Source organism: Notechis scutatus, chromosome 7 (genome assembly GCF_049901735.1).
Source record: "Notechis scutatus isolate UNSWTSFEM ecotype Mainland chromosome 7, rNotScu1.2, whole genome shotgun sequence".
In the NCBI taxonomy this organism is placed as follows: domain Eukaryota; kingdom Metazoa; phylum Chordata; class Lepidosauria; order Squamata; family Elapidae; genus Notechis; species Notechis scutatus.
In genome coordinates this window covers 19,798,374-19,812,789 of record NC_142015.1, presented here as the reverse complement: position 1 = coordinate 19,812,789, position 14,416 = coordinate 19,798,374, and the positions used below count along the sequence as shown (strand labels likewise).

General features: G+C 42.5%; 1 protein-coding gene across 1 annotated transcript in view; it reads right to left on the bottom strand.

The window, feature by feature from the left end:
• Positions 1 to 14,416, bottom strand: part of ADAMTS15 (ADAM metallopeptidase with thrombospondin type 1 motif 15) — a 48,222-nt gene that overhangs the window by 13,232 nt on the left and 20,574 nt on the right. The window contains exons 2-3 of the mRNA XM_026678600.2: positions 4,574 to 4,706; positions 124 to 291 (exon numbers count right to left, since the gene is read on the bottom strand). Of these exons, the coding sequence (XP_026534385.1) occupies positions 124 to 291; positions 4,574 to 4,706 (301 nt within the window). The remainder of the gene's footprint in view (positions 1 to 123; positions 292 to 4,573; positions 4,707 to 14,416) is intronic.

Sequence of the window (14,416 nt, the reverse complement as noted above, 5' to 3'; positions counted from 1 at the left end):
CATTCTGATTTGTCAATCTCCATTTCAATGACAAGGGTATTTACCAGCCTGTTACCAGACACACATCCATAGTCTCTAACTCCCGTCTCTCTTTCACATATCTATCTCCTCTCTTTTCCTCACCATGTCCGCTGTCCAGGAAGTCAGTGATGATGGCCGTGCTACAAGGGGACCATGGGTTGATACGGTCAATTTGGATGAGAGTGGGAGACATCATATGGTTGGTCTTTAGTTTACCAAAGACTTCTTCACAAGCCTTCACATTGTCATGGGGCATGTTGAACACATGGCCTAGAAAGAGAGAGTTATGATTTGAAAATTGCAGGCAGCATTCTGGCACTTCCCGAGAAATAAAATTAGCAATGAATAGAAGTGTTTGTTAGTTTCTCCTTTCCACATGCTGTTTCTTCTTCCTGAAACCTTTTTTTTTCCCTTTATGCAAAATGGAAGATGGTAGAGAGTGAACTTAAGTCCTGTTCAATCAAGAACAGTGCTTGTGTTCATCATCATGGTTAATTTGGTTAATGATTAAATCAGGGGTGTCAAACTCAAGGCCTGGGGGGGGGGGGCAGATCCGAACCATGAGGTGCTTAGATCTGGCCCACAGGGCCACCCTGGAAACAGCAAAGGATTGGCCCGTGGTGCTTCTGCCAGCAAAAATGGAGCTTGGGAGGGCTACGGGCGGCCCTCCCAAACTCCATTTTTGCTGTCAAAGGGTTGCAGGAGTCCATTGCAGCCAAAAACAGAACTCAGGAGCTCATTTTCACTGGCAAAATGCTCGGGCCACCACAGGCACCTGACATGAGTGACGTTGAGCTGGCCATGCCCCACCCCCAGCTCCCCGAAGATCAAACACAACCATGATGCAGCCCTCAATGAAATCAAGTTTGACAACCCCTGGATTAAACCAATTTTCTTATCTGAACTGGTCAAATTCAACTCATTCATATATATTACGGAAGGAGTCATCAAGGGGTTTAAAAGGAAGTCTCTTTTATGCTGTCCCGCAATAGTATGGACACGAGATATCAAGACTTGAGCAGGCCACAAGACAAATCTGTTGGACTTGGCATGGTCTGGAGGCTTTATCAAGTTTTCATTTATGACCTCTACCTCCTGTTTGCTTTTTCTTCCGTAATCCATGAAAGAAGTGACCTCTGTTGCATACGGCTTTGCAAGGGCCCGCAGCAAGACTGTTGTACTCTACACTCCCTTTCCTAGGTCCACAAACATCTTCCTTCTCATGTTCTAATCAGGTTGTCCCTCAAAGGCCAATAAATTTACAACAGATGCAGTGTGCAATTCCTGCCAGCAAGACCTGCAAGCCAGCAATTTTCTTTGCCAAGACTCACACCATTTACTATGTGTGCAGATACTTGTCCTTTTCAATGTCTGGAGGGCGAAAAAAATGAGAAACAGGGGAGGAGAAGAGAATTTCTTATTCAAATTCATAGCTATTCTGGGTGGGACATCTGAAAGCAGGCCACAGACATACTGGGACTTAGTGGAAGAACTTCTAATTAAATTAGGCCAGAAATGAACTATATTTGTTTAATGTAATTTCAGAATATTGACTGTCCTCCTGCTAGATTAAGTGGTAAACTATCTCACCCAGCACTCTGCTTCTCACGAGGATTGACCTATTCCCTTGTTTCTTCTTCCTGGGTTTTCCCACAAGGGAAGGGTCTGGTTTTGTTTTTTTCAGATCAGATGAGTATTAATCTGAGAGAGAGTGACTGAACCAAAGTCACCCAGCCATCTTTTATTTCTAAAGTGGGACTAGAACTCACAGTCTCCTGACAATTGGGCCAAAGTCATCCAGCAGTCTTCTATGTTTAAGGTGGGACCAGAACTCACAGTCCTGATGATTGGTCCAAAGTGCCAAGATGGGACAACCCTGGTCTAAAGACAGGATAATCCAAAATGTACAGTCTTCACAATTTTGGGGTTGGCTTTATTCAGACATTACATGGTATCTATTGCTCACGGTGATAGTTGACTCAGTGAAGAGATTGTCCTACAAGGAAATGCAGCTGAATGTCATCCAGCCTGGGTCACTCAGATAAAAGCACCAACAACCCTGGAGGCAACCATGAAAAGACAGCAGAGGGCTTTGCCATGAGTTGGTCTACCCTAGCCAGAGGAATCTAATTTGCAGTGAAACCATTTCTAATTTTGGGAGCTATTTTGAATTGGAATGATTTGGTCCTCCAAACCCCAAATCCTCTTCCTGCTTTGTAAATGAAAACCAAGCCATTTGGTTGTCACTTCAGGAGACACTCTGGCGGCTCTGGATCGAGGTGTGTGTCTAACGCATCCCAGCAATTACATATTATTTCAGGATCTCAAAAGCCTGGGAATAGAACAGTCAGCAACGAAGAGTCCTCCGCTTGGGATTCCTCCTCTTTCGAACAGCTGTTCTCCAGCAGTTCCAACTGAGCCTTCCCGTGGCACAGGGAATAAAATTGCAGGCTGTTGCTCTCTTTTTCCTCCACAAACATATATATACATGTTCATTTACAAGGCTGCGTTTCCCACAAAACTATTCTTAAACTTTTGCTATTGTCAAGACTTCCTGAACCAAGTACTGGGATTTATTTTAAACGTCAAACTTCTTTCCTTAATTAGAGAGAGAATTCTTCTGTTAAAAATGGATTCAATCCACGCACCCCTCCCTCCGTTTCCTTGGCAAAATCTGTTTGGCAGGTGTCAACTGCAGGTGTGGGCTCTGCCTCTCAGCTGTGGCTTAAGTGACCACTTCCAAAGTCGCTGGCTGATGGATTGAAACTGCTGGCCAAGAATGGCCTGCCAAACATCGGAAGGAGAGCATGCAAAACCAGGCAGATGCAAAGCATAACCTGCCAATGACTTGAATGCTGCTGGATTCAAAGGCTTAAACCGGCTGACTTGCAACCAGCTTTTGGAGATCTGGGTTCTCCCAGTTCCCGATCTCCTGTTTCTTCCTTTTCTAACTATAGGTGACCATCCCAAAAGTCATTGAACTGAAATGCCACAAAGACTGTTGGATTACAAGGCTGGTATCTCTGAAGGTGAGGAGGACCATGAGAAGAATCCATACAGCAGGGGTGTCAAACTTGATTTCATTGAGGGCCGCATCAAAGGGCTGTGTTTGACCTCAGGGGACTGGGGTGGGTGTGACCAGGGAGGGAATGGCCAGCTTGATTTGGGGGGCACCTGTAGTGGCCCGAGTGCTCTGCCAATGAGCTCCATTTTCGGCTGCAACGACCTCCTGCAAGCCTCTGCCAGCAAAAACGGAGCTCCAGAGGGCTGCCCGTGGCCCTCCCGAGTTCCATTTTCACTGGCAGAGGCTCCATGGGCTGGTTGTTCACTGTTTCCAGGGTGGCCCTGCAGGCTAGATCTAAGCACTCCATGGACCAGATCCAGGGGTGAGATTCAAAAATTCCAGCAAGTGGTTCTCTGCCAGGTTCCTGGGTGGGTGTGGGCATGATCTACTGGAACTTCCTGTTTCCAGTTTCCGGTGAACCTCCAGGGTCTGGGGGAAGCCATTTTCACCCTCCATGGGTCCGGAGGCCTCCCCGGGCCTCTAGAAGGGCAAAAACAGCCTCCCCAGCCTATGGAGACCCACCGGAAACCCTGGGCTCTGAAGACCCACCGGAAGCCAGAAACAGACCCCTTTCACGACTTCCAGAAAGCCAATTTTTCCCCCTCCCGGAGCCTCTGCGTGGCCCCTGTCCTTACCTCCATCAAAAATGGGCCACATGGAGACTTCTGGGAGGGGAGGGGAGGGGTGGGTGGGGCCAGCCAGGTGGTTGAAATACCAGTTCAGCAAACCAGATGTAACTTTAACATCCATTTGCCTGAACCAGTCCGAACCAATAGAATCCCACCCCTGGCCAGATCCACCACCACCCCCTCAGGCCTTGAGTTTGACACCCCTGCCTGTAGGGATATTGTTTTAGTCTTTGTAATCTTCAGAAGTTTTTTTTTCTTTGAATTTATTCTTACCCAACCTTTATTATTTTTATAAATAACTCAAGGTGATGAACACACCTAATATTCCTTCCTCCTCCTATTTTCCACACAGCAACAACTCTGTAACCCAGGTTGGACTGAGAAAGATTGCCTCAAAACTACCCAGCCAGCTTTCAGATTTAAGGTGAGATTAGAATTTACAGTCTTCTGAAGATTAGCCCAAAGTCACCCATTTGTCATTCATGTCTAATGCAGGACTAGAACTCCCAATCTCCTAGTGATTGGCCCAAAATCATCCATCCATCTTTCCTGTTTAAGGCGGGGCTAAGAAACCACAGACTCCTGATGATTGGCTAAAAGTCACCCAACCAGCTTTAGATGTCTTCTAAGTCTTCTCTCTCGTCTTTCTCTCCTTTTCGGAAGCCTTACCTAGCTCATCATCCTCTTTTAACGACCCCATAATCCCTTGCAGGCTGGAGTCTGAGCAACTGAATGGAGCAGAGTGTTTTAATGGCCGGATACCCTTCCTGTTGCCAATGAGGAGTCTTGTTCAGCAGATATATTGTCACTGTGCCCAGAGAGAGAAATATCTGCCTCTACCCAAGGTCGAACTCCTTACCTAGCTCATGAGCTGTAGTAAAAGCAGAAGGAAGACCATCATCCTCAATGACGGAGCAACTGCGTTTGGGGTCACACATGGTGCCGACATCCGCCATTCCCAAAGTGTCACAGGTTGTAGCACCACACAAATCCTGCCAGGAACAAGAGACTATTCTTTAATCTCAACAGTTTGTTTGTTTGTTTTAATAATTTAGAATGTTACATAGAGACAATTTGGTTGTTACAGCCAAAATGCTTCCCAAATATCCATTTGTTTGGACTGGTTTCAACTTCAAAGGCAGACTTTTGAAGCAGTTCTAGCCATCTGTTTTATCCATTTACAATAGAATAGAATAGAATAGAATAGAATACTTTATTGGCCAAGTGTGATTGGACACACAAGGAATTTGTCTTGGTGTAAATACTCTCAGTATACATAAAAGAAAAGATACGTTCGTTAAGAATCAAGAATCATAACATACAATACTATGATAGTCATTGGATACAATCAGCAATCAAATCAAATCAGGATTCAAGTGACAAAGTTACAGTCCTACAATCACAAGTGGGAGGGGATGGGTGATAAGGAGTGATGAGAAGATTAACAGTAATAGTAGTATACACTTTGTAAATAGTTGAACAGTGTTGAGGGAATTATTTGTTTAGCAGAGTGATGGCTTTCGGGGGAAAAACTGTTCTTGTGTCTAGTTGTTCTGGTGTGCAGTGCTCTATAGTGTTGTTCTGAGGGAAGGAGTTGAAACAGTTTATGTCCAGGATGTGAGGGGTCTGTAAATATTTTCACAGCCCTCTTTTTGATTTGTGCAGTACACAGGTCCTCGACTGAAGGCAGGTGGATAGTAATTGTTTTTTCTGCAGTCCTAATTATCCGCTGAAGTCGGTGTCTGTCCTGTTGGGTTGCAGAACCAAACCAGACAGTTATAGAGGTGCAGATCATAGACTCAATAGTTCCTCTGTAGAACTGGATCAGCAGCTCCAGTTGATAACAGGAATAATAATGAAGAATATCTCAGGATACAATTCTGCATACACCTAATGTATCTGTGAATAAACCTTGTTAAATTCAATGGAACTTAATTCTAAATAGATTTGCTTCTTTGCTTATTTATACTGATTTCCTGAACTTTCAGCCATAAAGCCTCCAATAGTAACTTAAAAACAATCCATACAAGAAGCCCATTTGCAAATAGATGGATTGCCTTTGGTAAAGATTGTCAAGGAGTTGCCGAACACCCCTGAAAAAGCTTTTATTCTGGATATCTAAACTGACCAAGAATTTAATCTCTTGATCTACAAGATCGTTCAAGCCCTTCTGATTATGTTTGGTCTTTGACGCACCAAATTACTGACATTTTACTCTGAAGAACTGCAGTTATCCATGGTTGACTTCTACATATTTATCAGCACAGAGATTTTTACTTGAGATGAAGAGTTACGGGTGACAAGAAGAAGCTGAAGTCACCATCATCCCATATTTGAAAGTCTGAGTAGGAAGGGACTAGAAGATGACCTTGGACCCTTCTAGCTCTATTCTATTCTATTCTATTCTATTCTATTCTATTCTATTCTATTCTATTCTATTCTATTCTATTCCATTCTAGTCCAACCTCCTGTTCAAGCAGGAGACCCTATACCATTTTAGACAAATGGTGTTGAGTCCCTTAAAAGTCTCTAGTGATAGAGCATCCACAACCTCTGGAGGCAAGCTGTTCCACTGGCTGATCATTCTTACTCTCAGGAAATTTCTCCCAACTTCTAGGTTGCTTCTCTTGTTGATTAGTTTCCATCCATTGCTTCTTGTTCTGATTTCAGATGCTTTGGAGAATAGCTTGGTCCCCTCTTCTTTATGGCAGCCCATCAAGTATTGAAACATTGCTATCATGTCACCCACTAGTCCATTTTTTTCACTAGACTAGACATACCCAATTCCTGCAAATGTTCTTCATACGTTTTTACCCTCAGCCCCCTCCAATCACCTTTGTCGTTCTTCTCTGCACTCTGCATGCAGTATTTCAAGTGTGGTCTTACCAAAGCATTATAAAGCGGTAGGATCATTTCTTGTGATCTTTCACAAGAAGTGATCTTTCTTTCCAAGAGACTCAAGAATATACTCGGGATCTCAAACTATCTAGGAAGGTATGCCTATGTAGAGTGCTGTTGGCTCATTGTAGCTGCAGCAACTCCTGAAAGAAGGTATATTACTTCTAAGAAGTGAGAATAATGGTGTAGACAGATATGTCATGAATTTAGTCCCGTGTTAAATAGAGCATATAAAAATAGGCATATTCACTGGAAGGCAAAATTAGAAAATTCCACCTTACTTCTTTTGGCCATGTCATGCAATGAAACTCACTGGAAAATTTATGCTTGGAATGGTCAGTGATAAAAGGAAATGAGACCGCCAAAAAACACAGCGGCTAGACTCCATCAAAGCTGTCACCAGCCAGAACATAAATCGACTGAAAGAAGTTGTACAAAATTGGAAAATGTAGAGAGAGTTGATCCATAGAATCACCAAGTCTCAGACATGATTGAATGGATAGCATCATGATCAACAAGACTGCTTTGAATGCCAAAGCTCCAAAATGTGAATGCAATCGAAAATGATTTCATACCTTATTCAGAAATAAACCCAGTTTATTTTGAATACATTTGCATCAGAGTCAGCCACAGTTACCTGTCTCACAACCAAAGACCAAACTAAGAATTCCACTTCCTGCAATTCCAGCCCATCCAGCGGACATCAAGTTGCAACCCACTGATATACCTCCTAGCTTATAGCAATAGCCAAGGCACTTAGACTTATATACCACTTCACAGTGCTTTACAACACTCTCTGGATGGATTGCAGAGTCAGCATATTGCCCCTCAAATGTCTGGGTCCTCATTTTACCAACCTCGGAAGGATGGAAGGCTGAGTCAACCTTGAGCTGGTCAGGATCAAACTCCTGGCAGTGAGCAGAATTAGCCTGCAGGATTGCATTCTATCCATTGTGCCACCAAGGGTCCTTATTGCCCAATCATGCTTTACAGCTAAATGGCAATCCTATTAATGCTGGGATTAGGTGGACCTGTGAAAAATGCTCATAACTATGAGTTTCTGACAGGCTTGACAAACTGACAAAGGGGGAGGGAGGAAAACTTTCCTAGTGAAGAATACTAGGAGAAAAGTCATGAGCAATGCAGTATGAAGTCATGAGAAGAAACTGAGAACATAGTTGAAGAATTGAGAAAGAGACAAACATTTCACTGTGCCAGAAACAGAAGTATGGCAAGTTAAATTTCAATGCTCAAAAAGCATCTCTTGGTGGAAGCCAATTGACAAGGTAATACCGGCCAAACTTTTGGTTGTTCTTCATCATGCTGAGTGGTGCTCTTAATGTTCCTTGAATGTGATGCCAATAATTCAGCTAAAATCATTCAAACGGGACAAAAATCATTTCCCCAGCTGAAAACCTGAAAATGAGCTACATTTTTTACATTTATTGTATTACCCGTTCTAGGTTTGAAAGCTTCATGCCAAGATCGGCAAAGCTGGAAAAGATTCAAACCAACCACTCCCATACCCAACATCAAGCAGAACATAAGGGAACCTTGCCACATCCCATTCTTACTGCTGCTGGGATCCAGGATTGACATCACATCCTGAAGAAGTCAATCCACAAACTGGAGCATGGACAGGATTGTTATGTTCTTATTACAAATTGCTTCCATAACCTCTTGTTCAAAAGCAACACGAAAGAGCTCCAGGCCATATCCTGCAAGACTTGAGACACATGTTGGGATGAAAAGAAACTTCTGGGAAATGAGAAAGTGGGGAAATAAGAAACTCAAAATAACTCCATCTTGAGTGAGTTCAATATAGGTTGCACTAGAGAGAAGATTTGACAGACTTTACATATCATGCTACAATAGCCTGCCTAAAATAGATTCCAAGATTCCTAGCCCCTCTCGTTTCTTGACCTTGACACCCTTGGAAGGCTGACAATGTTTGATCTCTATCAATCTCAGCAATCTAGCAAAGAAATCTGCAGAGGACTTGGACTATAGGAGAGACAGGGAGAACTGGCCATAATGTCCATAATTATGAAAAGAATTAAGATTGCACAGTCAGGATGTCTACAAAACAATCAGCACAAAGGTCCTTGTATGGCTTGCAGATATGATGTGATCATCACCAAACCATGCAGGGTAAAACTGATTTACAAAAGTCAAAGTGGAATAGCACAAGGGTTGTGTGCTAAACATTTAAATGCTCTTTCTGATCCCTTGCAGTCTAATAGGGGGGGGAAATACTTTTTTTTTTTTTGGTCTCAAAGGAGAAGTGTATTTTGGTGAAATATTTATGGGTATAGGAATCTTGCAAATGACCTTAGGCAGCTAAGCAAGATGCCTGTGTCCAGTTATTGTTGATCCAACAATCTTCCATCTTCCCAGTTTTCCATACTTCAATTCAGTCCCAAGGGAAACCATCATCGGTTTGCAACCCTAAAATAAATGTAGACACATCATTACAAAAAAAAAATCTGAAAGAAATATTGAAGCACCCTGAGAATCAGAAAAGGGGGACAGGAAGCTGGGGAAGAAGAAAACTTGGAGAAATTTGGATAGGTTTTGTAATGGAATCAACTACATTTAGCTTTCACATCATCAATCAGCTAAAATTTCTGCCAAAATAGGTACACAATTGACATCCCACTGACTAAGATATCATATTTCATGTTTCCTGCAACAGGCTCATAAATCAACCCCTAGTGAAAAGATGTCTAAAAATGTAGCCAGAATTGCTCCATGCATCCTTGCTCCCTTCCTCTTCTCCATGGCCATCTCAGAAATGCCATCAAAGGGGAAATGCAGGCAGGCTTACATCATCTTTATAAAAGACACATTTTGTAGCCAGCACGCTCCTTTGTGGTAGATGTAAATCAACCAGAGCAGATGATCTGGCACTCGCTTTTGGACAAAAAAATATATATATAAAAATAAAAAGAGGAAACTAACCTGTCTGAGAAGCCAAGAAACATCTTCTCCTAGGCAACTGCTGATCCTTAAGAGGAAGCTAGCAGTATAGGTCCCCGCATGGGGAAATCAGATGGAGAGAGTCTTTTGAGTTTTAAGCCAACATCCGGATAAAAAGGAATCAGTTATACAGGATTGAAAGGTCCCAGTTTGGGAAAGACCAAGAGGTGTTTTTTTTAAAAAAAAGAATGTATGCTATTGTGTATTCTACATTACAGCTAGATGAAAAATGGCTCAAAGTTCACAATATACATTGGTTTTTTTTTTAATTTACCATGTTTAAAGACTACAGACTCCAACAGACTCATTCATTCATTTGTGTCATCAGTGGGTAGTTGTAAAGGATTGCAACCAACAGTGCCATCAAGGATAAACCTAAACACAATAATTAAAAGAGATCTAACAGATTAACAGAGTTGGAAGGTACCTTGTAGGTCATCTAGTCCAACCCCTCGCCCAAGCAGGAGACCCTACCTACAACATTTCTGATAAATGACAGTCTAGTCTCTTATTGAAAGCAGTGATGAAGCTCCCACAACTTCCAAAGGCAACTTCTGTTCCATCCGTTGATTGCTCTCACTGTCAGAGAATATCTCCTTATTTCTACGTTGAATCTCTCCTTGATCAGTTTCCATCCATTATTCCTTGTCTGGCCTTTGGATACTTTTGAAAATAGCTTGACCCCTTTCTCCTCACTGTGGCAGCCCCTCAAATATTGGAAGACTGCTATTTTGTCTCCCCTGGTCCTTCTCTTCACTAGACTAGCCATGCCATGTACTTGCAACCGTTCATTGTATGTTTTAGTCCCCTCATCCTCCTGGTTGCTCTTCTCTGCACTCTTTCTAGAGTCTCAACATCTTTTCTATAGTGTGGTGACCCGCCTCCTGACCCTCAGGCCCTGGGGCAGCTTTCAAACATTTCAAATTCATAAAGCAATCATAAAAGACCTCACCAACACAATCTCCTGGCATCAGAGGTTGATAGTGTGCCTTAAACATCAAAGTTCTAAGGAAAAGTTTGATCTTGACAATCTTCCTAAACCCAGTAAACCCAAAAGTTGCCACAAGATTCTTCGAAGAAATGGGGTTTCATATGCAATTATTATCTCAGAATCTCCAGCTCTGTTCTGCAGTCCAGATCACTAGCGGGAGAAAGAAGAGGGATAATTTTTAGAGAAGAGCTGTTGTACCATGCTAAGCTAAACTTTCACCGCTAATTTTTATCTTTTAGCTTCAACAAAGCAATCAATTTTGTGCCGTGAATCACAGCCCAACATTCGGAAGAGATAGTTAACGTTCCAAAAATGTTCACCCTTGTCCACAGAGTCATTACTACATCACTACTTTGTCTTTATGACCCTTGCCACAAGACCGAACCATTTCAAAAAGCAAAAAAAAAAAATGCCATAAAAAGTAGCTTATCACTGAGCTATAAGACTGCAAAATGTCATATTCCTGAAGATCTTGCTGCTAATTTTGAGAGCTCCTTAGAAATAATGAACAGAATTGCATAAAATTAGCTATCAGAAGGGGAACATCACAGAAATATTATTATAAGCAGTGACTAAAGCTGGTATACAGTTCTAATTGTGCTGGAGACACCCAGTAGAAAGTTTATTCTAATTATGTGTATATGACTATATAGTCCTGAGTTTTAAGAAGAAGAAGAAAAAATCACCCAGCAATTTGCAAAAAGAAAATCTAAAGTTAGCTCCAAGATCTCTGTTTCAATGTACAGTAGACACTGGGGATGCAACCCAATTGCCTGGGTGAGGTCTGTCAGTCAAAGTCCATAGTTACTGGACTTGATGATAAAAACTTCAGCCCATATCCAGGTCAGGAACCCACTTAAAATTGCAAGAAAACCCTCTGCTAATATTCACCGTATGTGATGTGCATTATGGTCTGTTCGTTTTGAGCCAGGAAACATTCTAAGATGAATGCTAACAGAGATTGAATTAGGTGGCCGTTGGTGCTGCAGTTGTCCCAGAGCAGATGTTCCAAACGAAAATCCTGCCGGAAGTACATTTGTTGGCCACAGGTGGCTTCCAAAAGGATAGCAATAGCACTTAGACTTACATACTGCTTCGTGGTGCTTCACAGCCCTCTTTAAGCAGTTTACAGAGTCAGCATATTGCCCTCAACAATCTGGGTCCTCATTTAACCGTTCTTGGAAGGATGGAAGGCGGAGTCAACCTTGAGCTGGTCAAGATTGAACTGCCAAACTGCTGGTAGACTCCAGTCAGCAGAAGTAACCTGCAATACTACATTCTAACCACTGTGCCACCAAGTATTGGTTAATTAGGATGCTAACTAAGCTCATCCATAACCACCAGCTTCTCAGGACATCAAGACAAGGAAGCAACCAAAACTTTATACATAACTCACTGGAAGTTTTTAAAAAAAGACTGGACAACCATTTGTCTAGAATGGTATAGGGTCTCCTGCTTGAGCAGGGGGTTGGACTAGAAGACCTCCAAGGTCCCTTCCAACTCTGTTATTCCATATTCTATATCTCCTTATACAATGAGATGACTAGAAAATGCAAGGATATAATCCCTAGGAGAGTGCAATACAACGTCATCTGTGGCCCTGAGAGGGGTGCTCACCATTGGAGTTGGTTGACTGGGTTGACAACTGGTTCATATTTATGACCGTTGCAGTGTCCCGGGAGTCACATGATCACTTTTTATTACCTTCTGACAAGCGGAATCAATGGGGAAGCCCAATTCACTCAACAACCGTGTTACTAACTTAACAACCGCAGTGATTCCCTTAAGAATGGTGACAAGGAAGGTTGTAAAATGGTGCAAAACTCGTTGAACAAATGTCTCACTTAGCAACAGAAATTCTGGGCTCAATTGTGGTTATAAGTCGAGGACCAACTGTACCCCAGCCAAGTACCAGCCTCTAATTCCATAGCTGTTTCTGCCCAGTTCCCACATATGATAAGATTGCCCTCTGTTCAAAAGCTGGACAAGGTAGTGGCAATGTTGGTGACTTTGAAATTTCTCACAGAAAAATATCATGTAGTAGATTTATCTTGATTTATGGCATAATAAAACAGGTGGTTCAGTGGAGCTTGTCAATCGGAAGGGTCAGCAGTTCGGTGGTTCGAATCCCTAGCGCCACGCAACGGAGTGAGCTCCCGTTACTTGTCCCAGCTTCTGCCAACCTAGCAGTTCGAAAGCATGTAAAAAATGCAAGTAGAAAAATAGGGACCCTTTTGGTGGGAAGAGAACAACGTTCCTCCGTGCACCTTCGGCGTTTAGTCCTGCCAGCCACATGACCACGGAGACGTCTTTGGACAGTGCTGACTCTTCGGCTTTGTCACGGAGATGAGCACCGCCCCCTAGAGCCGGAAACGACTAGCACATAGGTGCGAGGGGGACCTTTACCTTTACCTTATGATCTCTCAGATTTCCTTACCTCAGGAGCAACTCAGATGCAAATACAGTTTTTGAACAAGATATTATCAGCTCTTGCAAGATATTCCAGACTTAGCAACATTGGATCTGTGCAGTATACTTTTTTCACTCTCTCTTCCTGTTTTCCTCACCCAACATATCTTGACAGGGTCTCTCCAAATCCTGCACACATAGACTAAACTACACATTCAGAATAAATGTACGTGGAATAACCCTACAGGGCCATATTCCCTTCATACATATTCTCACTTGAGACTACGTAGCACATCTGCATTCACCTAAGAACAGCAACCCATCTGAATGCAATGGAATTGCACCATAACCATGATCCTCTGCATGGAGCTATCTGGTGCACCAGAAAGTAGACTTGACGACATGTTCCTCCACTGGTTAGAGCTTTGTAGGTGGATTTGGGCTTGTGTGGTTATTGCTTTGTAGAAGAAAAAAACATTTAAACACAGCAGCCTCCATAACTACCATCTGACATTGTTCATTCTCCCACAGGTTGCTTCACTGAGTTTAAGTACAGCCTTTTTTCTGAAAGATTGAAGACGCTCGTGATTTTGAGGAGAGGGGGAAGAACTTTCCACCTAAGAAATATCACTTGACACAAGATACAATCAATAGCAACCTGGTTTTACTTCTTTGTTCAACTTCCTCTCCAGCTTTAATAATGTTTTAGTGAATAGTTTCAGGGGGGGTTCCCCCAGGGGGTGGACTGCTGGGGTTTCGCAGGGGTTCGGGAGAGCCCCCAGCTAAGATTCTGTGCAGTTCGGAGAACCCTCAAATCCCACTCCTGGCTGGCCCCACCCACCCCGCCCTTCCTAGGAATAGAATAGAATAGAATAGAATAGAATAGAATAGAATAGAATAGAATAGAATAGAATAGAATAGAATAGAATAGAATAGAATAGAATAGAATTCTTTATTGGCCAAGTGTGATTGGACACACAAGGAATTTGTCTTGGTGCAAATACTCACAGTGTACATAAAAGAAAAGAGACATTCGTCAAGAGTCAAGAATCATAACGTACAACACTTAATAATAGTCGTAGGGTACAATCAGCAATCAAATCATACTAGGAAACAGTCAATATAAATTGTAAGGATACAAGTGACAAAGTTACAGTCTTACAATCACAAGTGGGAGGGGATAGGTGATAAGGAGTGGTGAGAGGATTAACAGTAATAGTAAGACAGTGTTGTAATAGTTGGACAGTGTTGAGGGAATTATTTGTTTAGCAGAGTGATGGCTTTCAGGAAAAAAAAAACCATCCTTGTGTCTAGTTGTTCTGGTGTGCAGTGCTTTATAGTGTTCTTCTGAGGGAAGGAGTTGAAACAGTTTATATCCGGGATGTGAGAGGTCTGTAAATATTTTCACAGCCCTCTTTTTGATTC